Raw genomic sequence first — 24,337 nt, forward strand, 5'->3', positions numbered from 1 at the left:
GTAGGAAGGGGAGTTGGAGAAGATTAAATTCACATACAACTTCCCTTCCTTGTTTATAGCCACATACAAGGCTGCAGACAAGCCATAACAAGGCCAAGCTGTTAATTATCAGGTGAGCTGGCCAGTTCTCACAAGGCACACATGGCTTCCTCCTCCTTTTTTGTTGGGGCAACTTCGAAGGCCCAACATGTATAAGCTTCCTATCACATGGTCTTCTGTTCAATGGAGTTTCAGGCTATGCATATTGGCCCCAGCTATGATGAACTGACTTCCTGTGGGGTCTTATTTCAGTGCCAGTCGACATGGTAGATAAATCGTGGCTTCTGGAACCTTTCTGCTTGTGGGAGTGAGTGATTTGCATGCCTGCCTGGCAGCTTCGATGCTCACAAAGCCAGTTCGAATGTATAGCCCTGTTCATTTTCTTTCTGTGGTCTAGAGAGGCAGCTCGACTGACTGATGGGCAAATAACTCACTTCGTACACCAGGGAGATTGGGAAGACCCATATTTCTATTTTGTCTCTTGGATAAATTGCACAGAACCACGAGGTGGACCTCCCAAAGGCAGCATGAGAAGTTCAGCTTTGGAGTTCTGGTGGGAATTAAGGGAGCAGGGTGGGAGCAATTCCCAGCCAAACCAGAGGTGCCATCTAGTCTCCAGCCAGATTTTCTATGCTTACCTTTGGCATAATCACTTTCAGCACTAAAAAGTTGGTTTGCTCCCACAATGCAACACTTCCACCATTCTTCAGTAGTTTAAAATGGACTAATTCAAGACGAGAATGAAAGTTAATTACATTAGGGGAGCAAGGGATGAAGAAAGGACACATCATTGCTTGTGAACAGTAGGTTATAAAAATGCCGCTGTGTTTAACTATGGCACAGCACATCATACTTCTCTTGATTACTTACCTTCTGCCCGAGGACAAGGCTCTTAGAAGAGAGAATAGTGAATCCATCCCCTGGTCCATCTTCAGAGGTAGAATTGGAAGTCCCTTCTTTATCGCTGTCCTTTGGCTTGGACTGTAGGCAGACATTAGGAAGAAGGGTCAAAACCTACAGTGGTTTTATTAAGTTCTTCCATATCCACAACAACTTGGGCATGAGATCAAAGTGCTAATGGTTATGTTACACTGATCTCAATGAAGCAAAGCATGGCCCAGCAATAAGAAAGATAGGAAAATGGGAGCCCCTTTTTCTGTTATTCCTGTTCTTTTCTTTTTTGTCTTTGGGCCACACCCTGCAGTGCTCAGAGATATTCTCGGTGCTCAGGAGTTGTCCCTGGTGGTTCTTGGGGGTCCGTAGCAGTGCTGGGGAGTTGAACTGAGGTCAGTTGCATGCAAGATTCATGCCTTACCCCTGTACCATATTTCCACTCCCATCCCTGTCCTTTCCTTTTTTTTTTTTTTTCCTTTGGTTTTTGTTTTTTGGGTCACACTTAGCGGCGCTTAGGGGTTACTCCTGGCTCTGCACTCACAAATCACTTTGGGCAGGCTCAGGGAACCAAATGGGATGCTGGGAATCAAACCGCCATCAGTCCTTAGTCAGCCACATGCAAGCACCACTGGGCTGTGCTATCTCTCTGGCCCCATCCCTGTTCTTTTCACTGCCAGCAGCTTCTGATGATAAGCAGTAGAGTTAAGTGGGGTCATCTTTAGTTGACTGCTCAAATACCTTCTGGGGAAAGGTGACCCTGGAGTGAATTTTTATTTATTTATTTGTTTTTATTTATTTATTTTTTTGTTTTTAAAGATTTGGGTCACATCTATCAATGCTCAGAGGTATTTCTGGTCTGGTGCTCAGGGATGACTCATGGCAGAGCTCAGGGGATCATTTGAAATACTGAGGACTCAACCTGGGCCCGGGACCCCGCACCAGCAGGCAAAGCCGAAGTTTGGCCTCCAGTCCTCTGAATTGTCTGAACTCCTATCTAGATAGATAACCTTGTGTGTTTGCATGGAGGGAAAAGTGGATGGGTCAAAATCATCCAGCAGCAATGTCCATCCATTCCCCCCCCCCCAAAAAAAAAGTCTGCCTGTCCCTGCTTGGGGAGACTGAGAACTTGCAAGAGTTTGTGCAACTGGGGAACTGAAATTTTAATAGACTTTGACCACATTTGGATTCAAATTTAAGCAGCCCCAGGTGGCCAATAGTTATGGTCCCAAGCAGCATAAGAAAGTATTATTCCACAAACAGCATCTGGGAGAACTGTCACTTGGCATATCAGGCTATATACCAGACATGCACCTTTATGTGGGTCAGCTCAGGCAGCTGTCTAAAGAGCAAGAACACAGTTTGGAGGTGTGGAGAGAGACGTAGAGTCTCACTCACTTGGGACCATGGTGGGGATCTGAGACCGTGACAGCCGCCCGCGTCCTGGATCTGAGAACTCCTAGTCTTAGTCCTTCCTTATTCCTCTCCTGCTCTCTCCTTCCAAGGTCCAGTCAGGTGCCCCACCCACCCACCCACCCCCGCTGGGGCACCGCATCCTCATTTTTCGGGCTCACCTTTTTGGAGGTGCGCGGTTTGGCAGCCTTGGATTTCTTGCCTCCCTTCTTGCCCGATGTGGCCTTCCTCCCTCTTTTCTCCGGAGGAGGGGAGAGGATGGTTTCCGACTTGCCTTTGCTCCCTCGCTTCTTGGCCAGCAGCTCGGGGTGAATCCTAGGCAGGACTCCTCCACTAGCAATGGTCACTCCCTTTAGCAGCTGGAAAGAGGAAATGTCTGAGCCAAGATAGCCAAGTGCTGGGGCTGAGGACAGGTGTCACTGCTGGGGGAGCTTTAGCTAACCCTGCCTTAACTTTCCCAGGGGTCTGGCAGACTCGGCAGTTTGTTTTTTGGCCACACCTGGCAGTGCTCAGGGGTTATTCTTGGCTCTGCACTCAGGAATCATTTCAGGTGGGCTCAGGGGACCATATGGAAAGCTGGATATTGAACACAAGTTGGCTGCATGCAAGGCAAATGCCCTCCCTACCCATGGTGCTATTGATTCAGCCTGGAATCAGCAGTTTGATGGGGTTTCCTGTTTCACTGGCAGGAGCTCTGTTGGTATCAGCCTCCTTTATACAGGAGCAAATCAGAGGGTGACACCCAGTTACCAGCATCTCAGCAGCCAAGGGCTCTACCTGGGCCCCTGACCCCATACCAGCATACACAGCTTCACTACTAATCTCAGGACACTAAAGAATTGCCACTGAAGTTAGTTTTGTGGCTCCTGGAGTGAGTGCATGGCTTCCTCCAAGTCTCACAACACGACCAGCCCAACAGTATAGTAATTTAGATGAAAAGTAGCACAGAAGCCCACTAAGATCAATGCATAAAAGCAATAGCACAGAAGGCTCACCTAACAACAAAAAGCTCAATTACTTTGATAACACCATTGTGAGGTATAACAATGGTCTTCTACTGAACTAGTTATTGGTCATTCCATTTGCCATTTTGTTGCCACACAGCAATATAAAACAAATTGTTCTGTGCCTACTAAGGGAGCAGGCTTGGGGGGGGGGGGAGTGAGTGGGAAACTGTGGACAATGATGGAGGGAAGGTCACACCGGTCCTGGAATTGGTGTTGGAACACTGAATATCTAAAAGCACTGTATTATGAATAGGTTTGTAAACCAGTATTTAAATCAAGTTAGGAAAAAAAAAAAGTAAAGAATATGGTGATAGAACTTGCCAACCATCCGTGCTGCCCTGGGCTCAGGAATTCCAGACATAACAGAGGATAAAGTGTTTTATTTGTTGGGGGCAAAGCTCGATAAAATGTTGTTCAAAGGTCACTGCTGGGGCTAGACCTATTGAATATCTCTTCTGACCATGCATTTTATCAGCAAAATCTTTGCCCATGCAAATCCCAATTGATCTATGTTTCATTCATAACTAATTGCCTTGTACTGCACTGCCAATACTTTCTGCACATTTAACTACACCTTGTTCCACGCAACGAAGTAAACCAGGGCAGGTCTACAAATAGTTGTATCAGTGATAAGATACAGAAACTATGAGGAAGAGCTTAGAAATATTTATAGTTAAATGAAAGCTATGATACATTGATTGGATCTAATACCCATAAACAAAGAAGAGCTTGCATGCTTTCAATGTTGTCCCTAGTGTTTCATACTTGACATCATTTTGGAAGTTGCCAGGTTCATAATGGACTGGAAACACACAGGCTCTTCACCTTAGACAGTTTAAGAGTAAGATGAGAACAGGAAAGAAAAATGATTGTATCTACCTGTCACTTTGTGTGGTGTTGAGGGGTGCCCTCCACTTTTGTTGTCACTTTTGTTGTTGTTTTGTTGTTTTTTGGGGGGGTCACACCCGGCAGTGCTCAGGGGTTTTTCCTGGCTCCAGACTCAGAAATTGCTCCTGGCAGGCATGGGGACTGTATGGGATGCCGGGATTCGAACTGATGACCTTCTGCATGAAAGGTAAATGCCTTACCTCCATGCTATCTCTCCAGCCCCTGTTGTTGTTGTTGTTGTTGTTTGATTTTTGGGTCACACTCAGGAGTTACTCAGGGCTCTGTGCTCAGAAATCACTCCCGGCAGGCACGGGGACTAAAGGGGTACTGGGATTTGGACCAACGCCGGTCCTGAGTCAGCTGCTTGCAAGGCAAATGCCCTACCGCTGTGCTTTCTCTCTAGCCCCTCCAGTCTCACTTTTAACATACCGAGCGACACAAAAGGCCAAGGACTCAAGGTTGTTTTTGTTTGTATTGGTGTTGGCTGTATGTGTGTCTTTCTTGGGAGCAGTTATTTCCTTGTTCATGGCAGTTTTTGTTCTAAGATTCTCTTCTTGGCTTGAAATGACTCTGTATTGAGTATTATACCTTCTCCTAACCTATAGACAGAACTTAATTTGTCCCTATGAAATTACCTTCATGAGGTTTCTAGGTCCTATTCATCATTTAGAGACCTCAGACCTAATTGACTGAAGAAATGTGACCCATTCTTTTATATATGCTTTTAGAATTTCTCTTTTGTTATTTATATGTGAAATGCTGTTTTATTGCATTATATATGCAGTATATGTTGTCATTTATACATATTGAGTTTATATATATCATGTTACATATATTTAGGTGTTTTGAGTCATATCTAGCAGTACTCAGAACTTGCTCCTGGCTCTGTGTTTAGGGATCACTTGTAGAATGGCTTGGGGGACCATATGAAATGCTGGGGATTGAACCTGGTTCAGCGGTGTGCAAGACAAGTGCCCTACCTGCTGTGCTGTCACTCTAGTGGCCCCTGCATATAAAATAATTTGTTTCATTATAATATGAAATATATTTTAATGCAAGGACTAAGGTAAGAATCTCCTTTTATTTTCATTATTTATTTTCATACTTCTGCATGCCACTCTCATCTTATGAGTCATTTAAATCATCACCTTTATTTTGATTGTTGTTATTATTATTAATCTGGTTTGGAGCCATGCCTGATAGTGCTCAGGTATCACTCTTGGCTCTGTGCTTAGATTTTACTCCTGAAAGTGCTTGGGAGTTTCAGGGACTGAACAGAGGTTGGCTGTGTGTAAGGCAAGCACCTATGCCATGTACTAACTCTTTGGCCTGAATTTTCACTGCTGTGATAGATCACTTGCTATGTTGCAACCTATTTCTGAAGGCTTTTTGTTATGATTTATCTAGGAGCTCTCAATAAATCACTTATGGTGAATAAAAGATAGAAAGGATTGGGCCCGGAGAGATAGCACAGCGGTGTTTGCCTTGCAAGCAGCCGATCCAGAACCAAAGGTGGTTGGCTCGAATCCCGGTGTCCCATATGGTCCCCCGTGCCTGCCAGGAGCTATTTCTGAGCAGACAGCCAGGAGTAACCCCTGAGCAACACTGGGTATGGCCCAAAAACAAAAACAAAAACAAAACAAAACAAAAAAGATAGAAAGAATCAATGCTAATATTTAAAGCAGGACTCAACACATCAGAATGAATTATCATATTGGGGAAAGAAACTATGAGAACACTTGGTGGTACCTTCCAGAAAGCTTGTTTTTTTTGGGGTCGTGGGAGGCACACATGAGGATGCTCAGGAAGTACTCCTGGCAGTGCTGGGAGAACCATATGGGATACTGGGGATCAAATATGAGTCAACAATATGCAAGGCAAACACCCTGCTCATTTTACTATCACTGCAATCCCTACAGAGAGAGCTTGTCTTTAAAGAAGAAACATCTGCTCACATTACATCCAGGTGATATGATGAGATCAGATTCAGAAGCAATTTGATCTGAAATGTTATGGTATTGTTAGCAGAAACCTTTCCTTACATGCAGTTTTGGTGTGTTTGCACATGACTATGACACATACGTGCCACAGAAATGATTTGCAACCAGCCACAGGCCAGCATGCTAAGAAAAAGTGGGTTTGGCTGCCCAGGACTGTGGCAGATCTGGGGTCTCAGGCCTACCTGATTCAGCTCTTCATCATTGGCAACTGCCAGCAGGATGTGCCGAGGCGCTATCCGGGCCTTCTTGTTGTCCCTGGCCGCATTCCCAGCCAATTCCAGAATTTCCGCTGAAAATGTAAGAGGTTAATAGGCTAGGGTATAAGCTTTCTAAAGTGTTTGTTTTAAATGGTCTCTAAATTTGATTACTTTTATTTATTTGAGATTATTATGGAAAAAATTTCAAAAGCTTAAAAAAAAAAACAAACAACCACTGCAGATCACAAAGAACGCTTGTAGAAGAGACCATGTATGTGTCAGCTTGAATTCTCTCCTTTCTTTCCTAGACCTCTTTTATTTACTTATTTATTTAGGTTTTGGGGTCACACCTGGTGGCACTCAGGAGTTACTCCTGGCTTGGCACTCAGGGGTTACTCCTGGCTTGGCGTTTAGAAGTCGCTCCTGGCAGGCTCAGGGGACCATATGGGATGCCGGGAATTGAACCCAGGTCCTTCCTGGGTCAGCCACATGCAAGGCAAATGTCCTACCGCTGTGCTACCACTCAGGCCCTGGATCTCTTTTTTAGTTGTCTTTTATTTCTGCAAAGCCCGTAGCCACAGACCAGTTGCAGGAATTTTCCAGCAGGTGACACTAGATAGTGTGGTCAGGTGACCAATGAAAGGCAACCGGACAAGTTGCTGTGCATACTTCTAGGCACAGTGTCAATGAAGGCTTGACACCGTCCTCCCAGTTCCACCGACCTCTGCAGGCACACACGGTGCCAGCTGTCACAGTACCATAAGTACTGTAGAGGCACCTTTCAGAGCTTGAAGAACTCTCACTAGAAGACAATCGTGCCTTCCTCTGCTCTCTATTGACCTTGTTTTGTTATTTTGGTAGGAAGAGGGGGTCCCCAAGTGGTGCTCAGGGAGCCCAAGTCCAGTCCAGTGACTCGACCAGTGGGACAGGGTGGTAGAGGATGCAGCGCTGCTCAGGAGTTACCTGGGCCACTTTCGATGGTGCTTGAAGGCCTTCAAGAATACACTTGGCAAGGGACTGGAGTGATAGCACACCAGAGAGGGCCTTTGCCTTGTTCGAGGCCAACCCGGGTCCAATTCCTGTTATCCCCTAGAGCCCTCCACCCCGAGCTGCCAAGAGTGATTCCTGAGGAGTTGGAGAGATAGCACAGCAGTAGGGCATTTGCCTTGCACGTGGCTGCCCAGGATGGACCTGGGTTTTATCTCCCATATGGTCCCCCAAGCCAGGAGCGATTTCTGAGCGCATAGCCAGTAGTAACCCCTGAGCATCAATGGGTGTGGTCCAAAAACAAACAAACAAACAAACAAAAGAGTGATTCCTGAGTGTAGAGCCAAGGAGTAACCCCTGAGAGCTGCCAGGTGTGGCACTCAAAAACAAAACAAAAGAACACACCTGGCAGTACTGACCCTCCAGGGTCTACCTGTCAGTGCTTGGGGCCATGCTGTGTTGGGGACTGAGCCTGGGTTTGCTGCATGTAGCATATGCACATGTACCATCTCTCAATCCCTCTATTGACATTTTAAGTGGTGGATGAACAGGATCACACCAAGGATGATCACACAATAAGAGGTTTGAAACCAACTTTTGTATATGCTGCCGAAGGGAGCACAGGAACCAACTTTTGGACTGGAAAAATGCGACGTAAGCATTAACCATGTAAAGATGTGGTGAAATATGGTAAGGCCTGGGCTTCTTTCTGTGGTGAGCAAGTCTAAGCCTGGCCTGGTCTAGCAGGCCATTTGATGAAAGTGAAAGGTGAGGGGCTGGAGAGATAGCATGGAGGTAAGACGTTTGCCTTTCATGCAGGAGGTCATCGGTTCAAATCCCAGCGTCCCATATGGTCCCCCGTGCCTGCCAGGAGCAATTTCTGAGCCTAGAGCCAGGAATAACCCCTGAGCACTGCCGAGTGTGACCCAAAAACCACAAAAAAAAAAAAAAAAAAAGAAAGTGAAAGGTGAGAAGAAAGGAATCTTCCTGAAGCATTTCATATGCTATCGAAATATCCAGATGCTAAGGATTCGTTTATACCATCTGTGTGCTTTTTCTTTCCTCCTTAGTCTTATGTTGTATCTCTAAAATTCATTTTATTTATTTATATTTTTTAAAACTTTATTTATTGACTGCTTGGTTGGCTGGTCTTTGGCCCACACTAAGCAGTGCCCAGGGGCCACTCCTGGCATCTGCACTCAGAAATCATCCCCGGCAGGCTGGGAGACCACAGGGGATGCTGGGAATGAAGTGGGTCCCTCCCGGGTCAGCCACATGCAAGGCAAATGCTGTACCACTGTGCTATCTCTCGGGCCCTAATATTCATTTTAGAAGGCAATTCTGCTTCACAAAATTTGCCTTCCTTCTCGAGAATAAATCTTTAAAGAAAAATTCCTTACCTTATAGAAGCTAGAGGCAATGAGTGAATATGTGGTTTCACTAGAACTCAGGAAAATACATGCATAATAGAGTGTGTTGGGGCTATTTGTGTGTGTGTGTGTGTGTGTGTGTGTGTTGCTACAATGGTATAAATATTAGCTCCAAAATTAACAGATGATTTGTGTGAGTCTTTAGAATCAAAGTCATTTCAAATAATGACACATGAAATTGCCATCGCTCATAAACCTACAGCAATAAAAAAAATTGGCATCAGTAGGCCATATTAACTAAGCAAATGTAATTAACAAAAACATTAGAATAAAATGAGCATGAGAGTGAAATATGTGTATGACTTTTCCAGAATGGAAAGTGCTAGATCACTGCAAATTCATCCAGACAATTACTTTTCCAGGTTATTAACCAATGAATATTGACTTTAGCAACAATTTATTTATATAGTGACCATGTAGTCTGCACCTAAAAATAGGGGTGCATAAATATACTGATTCAGATCATGGAGAGGGCGTTGGAAATCAATGTTGTTTGAGATAATCTGGTATAATGCATTTATGCTGGTAACCAACCTTTCTCTCCTTTTTTAAATTTTTTTTTCTTTCTCTCCTTTTCTTGGTGGGGGTTGGTGAGGTCCCCATTTGTGCCACATGTTTTATATTTTTTTCTGTAGGGACTATATATATATATATAATTTGGAAGTATCATTGATGTTATGAAGATTGTTTTCTGTTTTGTTCTGACAGAAGAGAACAACAACAAAGCTAATGAGGTTATTCAAACACATGTACACATCCAGAAACTCATCTTTTAGTCTAAAAATAATTAAAGTAACTGATATGTGAAACTCCTTCCTAGCTACCTGCTGTTTAGAAAGGGTCTCGCCATAGGAAGGGAAGGAAAAATTAAAACTAACCAGAAATTCCTTTGACTCTCATATCAATGTCATTAATGGACATTGTGCTCTATTTTTTTAGACTTGTGTTTTTGATTTGGGGCCCTATCTGGTGGTGCTTTGGTATCATTTCTGGCGCTTTGCTCAGAGATCACTTTTGTTGGGGCTCAGAGGACCATATGTGATGACAGGGATTGAACTCAGGTAGATGCGGTAGATGCAATGCAAGCTCCCTACTCACTGTGCTGGGGCTCTAGACCCAGAAAAAATAGATGTTTAATGGGGGATTTGCTATAAAGCGATATCCTGCTTTTTTGTTTTGGGGTCACATCAGGTGGTGCTAAGGGGTTACTTCTAGCTTTGCTCTCAGGAATCACTTCTGACAGGCTTGGGGGACCATATAGGATGCTGGGAATCAAACCTGGGTCGGCCACATGCAAGGCAAATGCCCTACCTACTGTGCTATCGCTCCAGCCCCTGATGTCCTTTTACAAACAGAACAGCAACCCCACCCCCTTCCTCCCTGGAGATTTCCTTCTGAAATGTCCTAGAAATTAAGCCCACTTTGGGTGATGGTCCAGAGAAGCTGCCTCATTGCCTCTTCTTCCTGCTACAACCTGCAGGTATGCTGGCCTCCTGCCATCCACAGTGGCTTGGAGATGGAGGGTCTGAAAAGGAGTGGGAGGTGCAGGAGGGTAGGGCTGGGGCTGGCACATTACCTGCCAAGTACTCGATGACGGCCGCCATGTACACCGGGGCACCCACGCTGATCCGGTACTTGAATGTCCCTTTCTTGAGGTAGCGCATCAGCCTGCCCACCGGGAAGATGACCCCGGCTCTGGCTGACCGGGACAGCTTGGACATTTTCTTTTTCCCGCTACGGCCCGACATCTTGCCTCAATTTCCCCTCTCAGCTTGCTGACACACGGGCCTTCCGGCACAGACTGTGCTGCAAAAGAAAAGTGGCAGCGTGAAGAAGATGGCAGCCGGCAGACAATTAGGGACAGGGCACAGAATGGCAAAAGGGAATCATGTAGGCAGCTGAGAACCGGCTGCCCAAGGAAGCCTGGTGAGCAGGGAACAGGGTGAAGTTCTTTTAGGGGCTCCCGCCCCTACAGAGAGATACCTTCTATCCCACCCCTATAACAGAGTCCAAAGACTCACAAGAAAGGGGACCCTGTTCCTGTGATTGCTCAGCAGTGTCCACAAAAAGCTCCATTTCCAATGACAGGAGAGACTATGCTGAGTGCAGGTTTTGCATGTGGAGGTTGCAGCTAAGTGACTACACGGCCCCACACTCCAGGAATGACCTCTGAGCTCAGACACAGAGTAGGCACTCAGCACTGCTGGGTGTGGTCCCCAAAGAAAGAAAGAAACAAGCAGAATTGTCACACCCCCAGGATAGGTTACCCTGGGGAGCAAAGGGAACTCAGTAGATGAGTAGAGGGTTAAGAACCCTCGTAGGAAGAGGATCCAGCTGGGCCTACCCTTGCTGTGGGGTCCTTTTAAGGAGGGCAGGAGGGCTCAGTGAGTGCTGAGAGAAGTGAAGAGGGAAAATAACTAAAACCAGTCATCCCTTTCAGCCTCCAAAAGCAATCCAGTCCCTCCATTCAGTGATGTTGATGTTGGACTTTTGACCTTCAGGCACTGTGTTAAGCCAATAAATCTAGAATTCTTTGTTATGTCAGCAACAAAAAAAGTAAATGTAGTTCATTTTTTTTTTTGCACTGAATTGCTTCTCCTATTTTTATACTTTGTTTTGTTTTGTTTTTGTTTTTGGGTCACACCCGGCAGCGCTCAGGGGTTACTCCTGGCTCTATGCTCAGAAATCACCCCTGGCAGGCACAAGGAACCATACGGGATGCCAAGATTCGAACCACCGTCCTTCTGTATGAAAGACAAACGCCTTACCTCCATGCTATCTCTCTGGCCCCTATTTTTGTACTTTGTATGAGATTACTAGAAATTACCATGTCTGTGTCTCTTATCAAAGCAGACGAACGTGCATTTTTCAGATAAAAAAGCTTTTCTTTCTTTCTTTTTAAATTTTTGAATTATTTTATTTAAACACCATGGTTACAAGGTTGTTCATAATACAGTTGGGTTTTTTCTTCACAGTTTCAAAGTTATTCATGATGGAGTTTTATTCATATACCAGGGCACATTTCCCGCCACCAATATCCCTAGTTTGGAAATGCTTTTCTAAACAGGGCACCAGTATGGCATTCTTAAAAAGCAGAAGCATGCCAGAAGAGGTAGATTTACTGACTACACAAATGAGGAATAGCCAGGTATAATCAATTAAAATCATAATACAATTTTTGGGATGGGGAACCATTGGAAAGAACTTCTGGAAACAGCAGGAAGGGCAGTAGAGATAAAGACACCTGGACACAGAATGTAATTCAGTATTCTTTCTTTTCTTTTGTTGATTTTTTTTTCAGTTTTCTTCTTTTTTTAATTTTTGGGCCACACCTGGCGATGCTCAAGGTTTACTCCTGACTGTGCTCAGGGATCATTTCTGGGTTAGCCACATACAAGGCAAGCACCTTAGGGGGCCAGAGAGATAGCATGGAGGTAAGGCATTTGCCTTTCATGCAGGAGGTCATCGGTTCGAATCCCGGCGCCCCATATGGTCCCCCGTGCCTGCCAGGAGCAATTTCTGAGCCTGGAGCCAGGAATAACCCCTGAGCACTGCCGGGTGTGACCCAAAAACCACAAAAAAAAAAAAAAAAAAAAAAAAAAAACAAGGCAAGCACCTTATCTGCTGAAACATCTCTGGTGCTGGTGTGTTATTGTTTTTTGTTTGTTTGTTTGTTTTGGTTTTTGGTCACACCCAGCAGTGCTCAGGGGTTACTCTTGACTCTACGCTCAGAAATCACTCCTAGCAAGCTCAGGGGACCATATGGGATGCCGGGATTCAAACCACCGTCCTTCTGCATACAAGGCAAACATCCTACCTCCATGCTATATCTCCGGCCCTGTGTTATTGTTTTTTGTTTGTTTGTTTGTTTGTTTTGTTTTTCAGACCACACCTAAGGTGCTCAGGGATTACTCCTGGCTCTTTGCTCAAGGGTCATTCCTGACAGTACTTGGGGGACCATATGAAAAGTCAGAGATTGAGTCAGGGTCAGCTGCATGGAAGACTAACATCCAACCCACTGTGCTATCGCTCTGGCACCTGGTGTATTATTCTTAACTCAATGTCACACAAGAAGCAGAATTAGTCAGATCCACTGCCAAAGTAGCCCTGTTTGATCACAGATTCTAAGATTCCCCATTTTCTGAGCTTCTGAAGTTCAAGGTCACTAACTCTCTTATGTCCACTTACAGATATTGTCATTGAGAAAGCAAATCCCTGCTTAATTAGGATTATAACCTTCAATGTAATCTGAGGAAACTCAGGCCTTGGTAAATGTACAGGGTACTATGATGGGGACACACAGACCAGTACCACTAGGGCCCTGTCTTCACAGACACCTCAACAGCTCTGTACTGATGCTGGGGTTCAATGGGGAGGTGAAGCCTACAGTAGTGGAAAGAACCTGGATTGGGGAGGGGCAGAAAGCTGAATGCTGGACCCCACTACTTAATAGCCACATGCACCATTCCTGTGGAGGTTTGTCCAGAACGAGGGGGTTGGGTCAGATTTGGAAGGCCCTTCTGGTGTTGAGTGTTCCAATTTCTTTGAAATGCATTTTCAAGAGGATCTGAAAAGCAAGCTTAGCCTAAGAAACCAGTTCTAAAGAAGCAAGAGCCTTTGTAGGTTCATGAAGATGCATTAGTATTAGTGACTTCACTAAGACAATTCTATACTTTTTTTTTTTTCCCAGTGGCTGGTACAGGATGAGGATTGGTTGCCAAGGTCTGGTTGCCGAGGTAACCACCTGAAAGGCCCAGGGCAGGAAGGATGCCCCAGTGGATACAGGGCCTAGGGGTGGGGAAGGGGCCTTGATCTCTCCTTCCCAGAGGACAGAGAGTACCTGAGAGAACAAGACACGGAGGGCCTCTTCCCACCCTCGTCCATTCTTCTCAGCGGAGAACAGAGAATTCCGAGGTGCAGGACAAACTGTCCCTACACCCATCCAGAGGAATCACAACTCGTTCTAAGAATTGGAGATTGGGAATAATCATAAGAAACAGGCTTGGTGCCTAGAACACTCATGAGGGTAAAGAGCCAAGGCAGGAAAACCAGGTTAGAGCAAACAGAGACAATGCTGCTCAGCTGAATGTCGTTCAATGTGAGACTAATCCCTATGTGCAGCCCCGCCGAAAGTCCAGATGTGTTGCTCTACCGGAAGTCTCCATAAGACTGATTTGTGGTTGCAGAACAGAGCTGTAGGGGTTCGGGGCTAGGAGCCCCATTTTTTCAGCCACTCTTTTGTATTTAAGTGGCAGGGCACTTAACTCCTGAGTCCCAAGGTCAGAGGCCCCTTGAGCCCTATGGGTCTTTGTCCACAGTCCTGGATGGGGCTAGAGATAATACAGTAGATAGGGCACACAGCTGACCTCAGTTGGATCTTGGAAACCTAAATAGTCTCCTGAGAAGATACCTGAGTGCAGAGCCAGGAGTAACACCAGAGCATCACTGGGTGTGGCCCCAAACCCTAAAACTGCATCCAGGAAATCTTTGGAGAAGCAGGAGGGGATGTTGGGCCAATGGCCATGGCTAGAATTTACACATAATTTGGGGGGGGGGGGTGGAAATCTGGAATTCTAAAGAGGGCCATTAGACAAGATTTGTTTTTGCAATGTTGATCCACCCTCCCCCCATTAGACTAATATCTAAAATTCTGCATTTATTTAACTCCTACCCTAAAACATACTTTGCGTAGTACAGTATGCTTGCTTACAAGTTTGAGGCTAGGGACCGGAGAGATAGCATGAAGATAAGGCATTTGCCTTGCATGCTGAAGGATAGTGGTTCGAATCCCGACATCCTTTATGGTCCCCCGAGCCTGCCAGGAGTGATTTCTGAGTGTAGAGCCAGGAGTAACTCCTGTATGCTGCCGGGCGTGACCCCCAAACAAATAAACAACAACAACAACAAGACACGTTTGAGGCTAGAATCTGGGGAAAAAGCCTTTCAGGGGTTATGCATGCAGTGTGAGCGCCCCCTGGAGGTCTTGCTTGGGTCTTGCTTGTTCAGGTCCCTCCTCCAGGCCCCTGGTGAAGTGGGAACCAGAGTGGATGGAACCTAGATGGGGGAAATGACCTGTTCTTCCATATCCAGAAATGCAAGGCATAATCAATGTAGTAGAAAGCACTGTAATGACCCGGAGTGAATGGGAACCTTTTGAACATGTTAACATGGCGGAGCAGGAAAAATTAATCTCAAAACTTGAAAGGTGAGAAAGGAGAGCCTGCTGTATATCCACTCCCTTTCACCCCAGGAATCCAGCAACTGAGAGGACATTGCCATTTTTTTCTCGTATGCAGGGGAAGAGGGAATAACTGGACTGATGTTCTAGGATTTATTTCTATGAGTGGCTTTAAGCCTATAAAGACAGTAACGAGTGAGCTTTTGCAGATATCACAAGTGTAAATATAAAACTGCAATGTTCACTCAGATACAGGACATAAACTCACACCAGACTATTCAAATAACCACTACATTTTGCTGATTTTATGATTTTAAGAAAAGCATTTTGCTTTCTCTAGAAATCAGTATGTACCTTGCAATGGATGACATCCCAGAGTATTTATGAAATGCTTGTTATTGGACAAGAAGTGATAGTAAATGCTGTGGAATATGCATGGATCCTGACCTCAAATATTTCCTTCTTTCTTTCCCACCCACCCTCCCTCTCTTTCTCTCTCTTTCTCTCTCTCTTTCTCTCTCTTTCTTTCTTTCTTTCTTTCTTTCTTTCTTTCTTTCTTTCTTTCTTTCTTTCTTTCTTTCTTTCTTTCTTTCTTTCTTTCTTTCTTTCTTTCTTTCTTTCTTTCTTTCTTTCTTTCTCTCTCCCTCCCTCCCTCTCTTTCTCTCCCTCCCTCTCTTTCTCTCCCTCCCTCCCTCCAGTTTTGGAGCCATATCTGGCTGTTCTCAGGGCTTACTCCTGGCTCTGCACTCAGGATCATCACCAGCAGTGTTCTGTGGAAACCATATGAGATTCCCGTGATTGAACCAGGAGTGGCTGTGCAAGGCAAGCGCTCTAACCACTGTGATATCATGCTCTTCCTAAAGCATTCTCCAGTTATGTTATAGGACAGACCATATCATTTAGATGCCAGAGGCCTGGGCTCCAAAGTGAGCACTGGGGGTACACCAGGGCATGTTCCAATATGTTTTCCTTCCAGGACAAATATGGGGTTTCTCCCCCTCAGCTGGACCCCCCCAAAAGAAGTGGTTCCTTTCACCAGCAGACCGCTGTCTTCCTTTTGATGCCATGTTGGCAGAGTTGGAATTTTTGGCTATCACTGTGTTTAAAAGCAAGAGAAGGAAAAAGCAAATGAACAAAAATCCACCATGGTGTGACTTGGGGATTACTCCGTGGGTAGATCACTGCTAGCCCCATCCCTGTCACTGCCTCTGGGGTGCCTGGAACCTTTAGTGTCCTCTCTGGTGCCCCCAACTGCATATACCACCCACACCACAACCCAGCCTGGACCCTCAGTCACAGGAACTGTGACAACAAAGAAAAGGGGAAACTGACAATAACAATCACTGGAGGGGCCAGAACACAGCAGGAGGGCACTTGCCTTGCACACAGCCAACTGAGGTTCAATCCCTGACATCCCATATGGTTCTGTGAACATCAGGAGTGATTCTTGAGCACAGAGCAAAAAATAACCCCTGAGCACCACTGGGTGTGACCCAAAAGCTAAAAAAAATAAAATAAAATAAGTGATGGTGTCGGGCCTGATCTGAAAGTTTAAGAAATTGTGCAGTGCCCGAGAGAGGCCTCTATCCTATACCTAACTCACTGTGGTCCCTTAAGAACAGAATAAACATCCCTCTTTTCTTTTGAGGGGTTCTGGTTTTTTTAAGCCAGCTTCTGAATTGTTGAGACAAAAAGTGTTTTACTTAGTCAAAAAAAAAAAAAAAAAGTGAGTATTTCTGGCCCAGGCTCCCTGAAGAAACAGGCCTGAGACTGTAAGTTCTCTAACTTGTGATTTTGGCAACTTGGGTTCCATCCACATGGCACTAGCAAAATGAAATGTACATTATGATTCATCAAGATTATCCTAAAGCCAATAAAGTAACCAAGTCAGAGTTATTTAGAAGACTTGAATGCATGTTATCTTCTAATTTAAGTAATACTTGTACAAAGGGGGGAAGAGAAGCCACAAGGTTAGAAAAGTATCAGAGGAAAGCAGCCAGCTCCTCTCTGCTCTCTACCCCGACCTAATCCTTGGCATCAGTCCACACACCAGTTTGACAAAGTAGTCTGGCTTGTTCTAGAAAGCCTCTCTCTACCCACTTCTTTTCATTTTTAGATAGTCCCTATTGATGCTCAAGGAGAACTTGCTTACTCTTCAATTATTGACAATGTATTTTTTGGGGGGGGTTGGTTTTTGGGCCACACCCAGCTATGTTCAGGGCTTACTCCTGGCTCTGTGCTCAAGGATCATTCTTGGAGGTGCTGGGGATTGATTGTAGGTCTGCCATATGCAAGGCAAGAGCCATGTTTCTGCGCTTATTTCGCTGGCTCCTGACAATATTTTGATTTTTTGTTTTTGGGCCACAACCAGTGGCACTCAAGGATTATTCCTGGCTATGCACTTAGAAATTCCTCCTGACTGGCTCAGGGTACCTACGATATGGGATGCCAGGAGATCAGATCTGGGCTGGCTTCATGCAAGGCAGATACGTTCTCCACTATGTGGGGAAGGGCTCTGGTCCCTAACATTTTTTATGTCCTCCATTTGTAGCTTTGGAAACCCGAAATATAAAGCTTTAATCTCTATTTTCAATTCAAGCTTTGGGTATTGTCTCCTGTGTCTCTGTTCTGCAGAAGGTTGTGAATACTTCGAACTTTCTCTGGGCCTCATCTTCCCTTGCAGCCTCCAGATTTCTACCCATCCACTACATTGTTGCTGTCTTGATTCCTAACTCTCTACTTCATTCTATGCATCACAATGAGATCTTTATTTTGTCTCAAGGTTTATTCTACAAAATTAGTAGCCTTAATTAATAGCATCATGTCTATGATGCAGGCTTGTGAACAGCTCCTTGCAGAAAGAATGGGTCTTGTGCCCCAGCACCAGGAGTGGATTCTTATTTCAAAACATGCTATTTAGGTGCTGGAGTAATAGTACAAGGCAGGACACTTGCCTTGTGTGTAGCTGACCCTGGTTTGATCCTCAGCACACCATATGGCCCCCAGAGACCATCAGGGTGATCTCGGAGCTCAGAGTAAGGAGTAAGTCCTGAGTACTTCTAGGTGTGGGCCCAAAACAAACCAACCCAAAAATTAACAAACAAAAAAATAAATTTTTGGACAAAGGGGATTGCCTGTAGTTCTTTGGACCCTTTGCCAAATGATAAAGGTGTCTTTATCTCCGAACCATCCAGATTTCTTAGTCATATTCTTCTTTGTAGGATTTACTTCTTATGTCTATATTATTGTTCTGGAAACCCAGACCCAGTTATTATCTTGGGACTGTCTTTAGGCTCAACCCTTACTCCATGATTTCCTCTTTGAAGGTTTTTTCTCTTATTTTTCTTGGCATCCACCTTTAGTAACTCTTCAAAGACTGTTAAAAAAAAAAAAGAAAGAAAAAGAAAGAGAAAGAAAAGAAAGAACTTTGCTTTCTTATGCAAACAAAATATTTTATTACCTTATTTGCTGGGCGTATAAAACGACCCCCTAATTTTGCAGTTAAAGCATAGGTTTAGGCCTATATTGGCTGTATCAGACAGAAGTTCCTGTGCTGCAACTGTATGTACCACAGTGAGCCAATCACAACAAGCAAAGGTCCAAAGGTTATACTGTCATAGACTTCCTCTCTGACTCTGGCCCATCTGAGCAGGCTTTTGACAGTGTAGATTTGGGTCCAGAACATTGTCTCATTTGCATGCATCAAAAGCCTGCTTGGATTGGCTGAGTCAGAGAGGTGGTCCGAGCAGCCTTGCAGTGATTGGTGCAGAATATTGTCTAATTTGCATGCATCAAAAGCCTGTTTGGATTGGCTGAGCTTTGCAGTGATTGGTGCAGGATCGAGTTGGAAAATTCGTTTTGTGGCAATATTCAGACAATTTTCATTTAGCAGATATACTCAGCATATAAGACGACCCCCGATTTTTGGTTGATTCGAAAGTCGTCTTATACGCTGGAAAATACGGTAAGTCATTTTTTGATTATCCCTGGTGGGCCTTTTAGCATCAAAATATTGTTGCTCCAATTTTGAAGCTATTGATCCATTTTTCTTTCTTTCTTTCTTTCTTTCTTTCTTTCTTTCTTTCTTTCTTTCTTTCTTTCTTTCTTTCTTTCTTTCTTTCTTTCTTTCTTTCTTTCTTTCTTTCTTTCTTTCTTTCTTTCTTTCCTTCCTTCCTTCCTTCCTTCCTTCCTTCCTTCCTTCCTTCCTTCCTTCCTTCCTTCCTTCCTTCCTTCCTTTCTTTCTTTCTCTCCCTCTCTTTCCTTCCTTCCCTCCCTCCCTCCCATCCTTCCTCCCTCCCTCCCTCCCTCCCTCCCTCCCTCCCTCCCTTCCTTCCTTCCTTCCTTCCTTCCTTCCTTCCTTCCTTCCTTCCTTCCTTCCTTCCTTCCTTCCTTCCTTTCTCTCTCTCTTTTTCTTTTCTTTTCTTTTCTTTTCTTTCTTTCCAGGGCTACACCATGCGGTGCTCAGGAGTTACCATTGGCTATGCACTCAGAAATCACTCCTGACTCTGGGGACCATATGGGATGCTGGGGATCGAGCTCAGGTCCATCCTGGGTCAGCTGTATGCAAGGCAAAGGTCCTACCACTGTGCTATCACTCCAGCCCCATGACCCACTCATTTTTTTTTTTTTATCATTCAGAGCTATAGATAAATATGGTATTCCTGGAGAGACAGAACAACAGCGTTTTCCTTGCAAGTAGTCAATCCAGGATGGACCGTGGTTCAAATCCAGACATTCCATGTGGTCCCCATCCCTGCCAGGAGCAATTTCTGAGCGCAGAGCCAGGACTAACCCTGAGTGCTGCCGGGTGTTACCCAAAAACAACAACAACAAAATATTGGTATTCCTATATCCCCAAACCCTAGCTTTTTTATTTTTAGCACTTGGTTATGAACCCATTTAATCTGAATACTTGACTGTCACAAATCCAGGACATTCCCCATTATATATTTGATTATTTTTCCTCATCTCTTAATCTCTCTACCTTCTCCCTTCCCTTTTTACTGGAATGCCTGTGAACAAGATATTGGATCTTCTGGATTTCTCCTCTGTTCTTTTCCTTTTGGTGGCCTTAGCCCTTTGATATTTATTTATTTTTTATTTATTTTTTGATTTTTATTTTATAAATCTGAATATTGTACCGGGGATCTAATTGGGGACTGAATACTCCAAGACAAAAACTCTACTTACTTAGTACCTTCCTGGCCCCTCAGGCCTTTGAACATCTAGAGTTGATGACCATATTTTCATTTACTGACCTATTTTTACATTTCTTATCAAGGTACTGTGATGTACAATACTGTTGTTTCTTTTGTATGTACATCATTCGCATTCCACACCAGCCACCTTTGAACTTCCAAGGGATTCTTCTGGCTTTCTTTTTGGCTTTTGAGCACACCAGGCAGTGCTCAGGGGACCATATAGGACGTTGAAGATCAAATCTTGGTCAGTCACGTGCAAGGCAAACACCCTATCCACTGTGCTATGCTCAGGTCCCTCTTTCTAGTTTTCTGTTCCTTATTTACAACATCCTTTTCTTCCCTGGCAGGGTCATCTTTGAAATTTTCTGAAGCTAATTAGGAAGCATTTAAGTCCTCTTTGTTCTAAATGTTGTTTGTTTTTTGGGCCACACTTGGCCATGTTCAGGGCTTATTCTGGACTCTGCACTCAAAGATCACTCCTGGCAGGGCTCAGGGGACTCTGTGGGGTGCTGGGAATAAAATCCCAGGCCAACTGTGCAAGGCAAGTCCCCTCCCTGCTGTGTGTCTCTAGACCTGACCTTCTGTTGTTTAATTAAACCCCGTTATTGGCTGTCAGCATTTTCTTCAATAATGATGTTCCTTCAACATCTGGCCATCTTAACTTCTCTGCTCATATTTGAGTGAGGAAGACAACGTTAACTATTACTGGCTAATCAAAAACAAAACAAAACAAACTTTCTTCAGCTATTGGCTAGCAGACTCCAGTTTCTGTTAAGATCCTGGGGGGAGGGAGGGGATGTATACACCCCATGCCAAGGGCAAACATCTCCTTGTGGGTCTCAGTTGCACATTGAGAACTTCCAAGAGCTAGGATGAGGGAGTTTGATTTTGTGGAGCCAGATTCATTCTAGAAACTCAGAAGCTAGTGCAGTTATTGTTAGTTTGTAGGATCAAGGCCAGAAACTCTTATGAGTGAAGGCAGGGAACAGGTCAAGCCAACTCGCTGCTCTGTACACACATGTTGGTGACTTTGTCATTTCTTTCTTTGCTCGCCTTGAACACAGCTTCCTCCTGATCTTACTCTGAACTGTGGTCCACATGCCCTGTGTCCCCTTAACACCCCAAAAAACATGCTATCTACTGGGAATTTACAATAATTTTCTGTCTGCTGATGATCAACACCAGCCCCTGCACCTCTGTCGTTAAGTGTTTATTTTTGTTTATGTATTTGCCATTTTTTACAGGCATGCTAAGGAAGGAAAGTATTTGCTATGGTTGATTCATTTTCACGGAAAAGTGTGGTTTCGATGTAACATAGTTTTGGGATTTGGATTTTTCCCTTATTCTTTCTATGTTTATTTAGGTAATGTTTAGGTAACACTGGCTCTTCCCCTTATGTAGGTGTCAGGTGGGCTGATTTACATGATCAACATCTGTATTGGCTACATTATATTCATAACTAAAATGCTAGTTTCCATTCATTACTATCTAATTGATTCCCTTTGTCCAATTTACTCAACTCTCTTTTCTTTCTTTCTTTTTTTTTCTTTGTGTGTGTGTGTGTGTGTGTGTGTGTTTTGGGGGGTCACACCTGGCAGTGCTCAGGGGTTATTCCTGGCTCCAGGCTCAGAAATTGCTCCTGGCAGGCACGGGGGACCATATGAGACACCGGGATTTGAACCAATGACCTCCTGCATGAAAGGCAAACACCTTACCTCTATGCTATCTCTCCAGCCCCAACTCTCTTTTCTGTTTCCTCTGGCAACAACTCGTTGTTTTTATAGTCTGAAAATTTTGTGTTTTTAATTTTTTTCTTATTTACTCCATATGAATGAAATCATATGGTGTTTTTCTCTGTCTGAGGTATTTATTTCACTGAGCCCAATACACTTTAGGTCTTCCAGGTTGAGGTCAATGGCAGTATTAAAAAAAAAATACCCGAGTGATATTGCATTGTGTGGATATACCGTATTTCTTTATTTTCCTTTTTTGTTATATTTGTTTATTTGTTTGTTTGGGGGCCATAGCTGATGGTACTCAGGCTTATTTCTAGCTCTGTGCTCAGGGATCACTCCTGGAGGATTCAGAGGGATGTAAGGAATCTGGGGAACGAACCAGAGTTGGTTGCAAGGCAAATTCCCTACCTGCTATACTATCACTCTGGTCCCTGGTCTCTTCATCTGTTTATGGCACCTAGATGATTTCCAACTCAGCTATTGTGAATAATGCCGGGAGGACTTTGGGGATGTGTGCATAGATCTCTCTGAATCATCAGCCATATATTAAATATTGATTTAACAGCTTAGCACGCATCATTAGGGAATTAGCTGGAATGAGCGGGCTGGTGTGAATAAAGAGCTCAAGTGTTTTCTAATTGAGTTCTAATGTCCTGTTGAAAAGTTCTGATGATTCTTACCCCGAGGTGAGTCACTAGAAAATAACTGGTTTTGAGATCATTGAAGATTGTAAAATGTAGCTTTGGAAGATTATAAAAGACTTGCTCGTGTAATAAAATCAAAAGAGCGTGTTCATATTTGCATGATTATAGCCTATGGGATTTCTATAAACAATATTTAAAATGATACTGGCATCCCAGAAGGGAGTAGAGAAATGAAAGGAAAAATCCTGAGCATTTGCCCTACTTGACTTGAACGCTTTGGCGGAGAAAAAACAAACTTGACTTAATAGACTGGTTGCCTTCAGGAAAAGACAAAAGAGACTGATTTATTTAGGCCAATATTTTACTTGAATTCAAATCCTTCACTGTCAGGCGAAAAGCGCCCAGAGAGAGGAAAACATCTTTGATGTCTCAGATACTTATTGAGGTTTCGACTCTGAGAAGGGCCAAGGAACATGACAAGCTCTAGTTTAATCAGCAAGATGATCCGTAGCAGCCACCAGCAATTCTGACTTAATCACCACTGTTCTTCCGGGAGCTTTGCTCGTCCAGCTCTTATAAAGAGGTGACAATCAGTTATTTGCAATTGGAACCATAATTATAGGTCAGGAAGGACAGGTGAGGGCTGGTTGGCTGAGAAACCACTAGAACAAAGGATGTGGAATTACACGACTTATTTTAGCATACTTCTCTCTTGAGAGAGTTCTTTTCTAAAGTATACAAATCCACAATACTTTTACGTGTATTTTTTAAATCTAGAAACCAAAGCTCACAAGCTTTTCAATGATGGAAATGAATTTGTTTCAAGTTTAAATACCGTTTTATGCAGTGTTTATGAGCGTGAAATCCAAAGTATCATTAGTCTGTAGGCTGGTGAACTATTTGAAAATGGCTGGAATTGACTTAAATACCTTCATTTTCTATCCTCCTGCTATCTCCTTCATCTCCAGTATTGTGCTTCAAAATATTGTAAATATTTATGAAAGAGAAGGAAGCATCTTTTCCCTGTCAGTTCAAAACTATCCTTCCGGAGAAAAAAATGAGAAGAAATAAAACGAGGTAGGCCCCCAGGGAGTTCAATACAAATAGGTTGACTACAAGTGGAAATATATTTTTAAGAGGGATGAAAATAAATCTCTTAACTTCACACCTAACAGAATTGTAACGTATTTCAGTGTTTTACCCTTAAGTACTGTATTAAAATAATAAGAGCTTGTTAGTATTATTCTGAAGCGGTATGAACATTTTCAATCATCCTGGCTAAATCACTTGCTCTATTACACTTCCATTTATGAACTCCAGGGCAAATCATTATTGCACAAGTAATACTTTCCAAACCATTTTCCTTCTAAGGCCACCTTTAAGTGAATGAGAAGAGTCAATAATTTTATCGTCATATATGTTAAAAACACATTAGCAATTTATAATGTAAAGAGCCATATCAAATACAATTTCATCAAAGTGACATGCAGATCAAATGAAGCAAATTAACCAGGCCCGAATGTTAGAGCCCAGCATTAACCCAATTTATTTAAATTGTATTCTCGGATTACAGATCATTCCCTTTAAAAATGTATTTTAAACCCTATTCTGGAATAGCATGGTGGGCGCCTCAGCTACTGGCACGTCATTGGGACTGAGGGGCAAATGGGAACCGGAAGTGCTCAGCACAGTAGATTTTAGGGCATCCACTGCTCTTGGCATGCTT

General features: G+C 43.8%; 1 protein-coding gene across 1 annotated transcript in view; it reads right to left on the minus strand.

The window, feature by feature from the left end:
- LOC126033530 (core histone macro-H2A.2) overlaps positions 1–24,337 on the minus strand; it is a 49,990-nt gene that overhangs the window by 11,595 nt on the left and 14,058 nt on the right. The window contains exons 2-5 of the mRNA XM_049790498.1: positions 10,429–10,658; positions 6,421–6,527; positions 2,505–2,702; positions 910–1,020 (exon numbers count right to left, since the gene is read on the minus strand). Coding sequence (XP_049646455.1) covers positions 910–1,020; positions 2,505–2,702; positions 6,421–6,527; positions 10,429–10,600 — 588 coding nt within the window. The 5' untranslated portion in view covers positions 10,601–10,658. The remainder of the gene's footprint in view (positions 1–909; positions 1,021–2,504; positions 2,703–6,420; positions 6,528–10,428; positions 10,659–24,337) is intronic.

The sequence above is a fragment of the Suncus etruscus genome, chromosome 17 (assembly GCF_024139225.1).
Source record: "Suncus etruscus isolate mSunEtr1 chromosome 17, mSunEtr1.pri.cur, whole genome shotgun sequence".
In the NCBI taxonomy this organism is placed as follows: Eukaryota; Metazoa; Chordata; class Mammalia; order Eulipotyphla; family Soricidae; genus Suncus; species Suncus etruscus.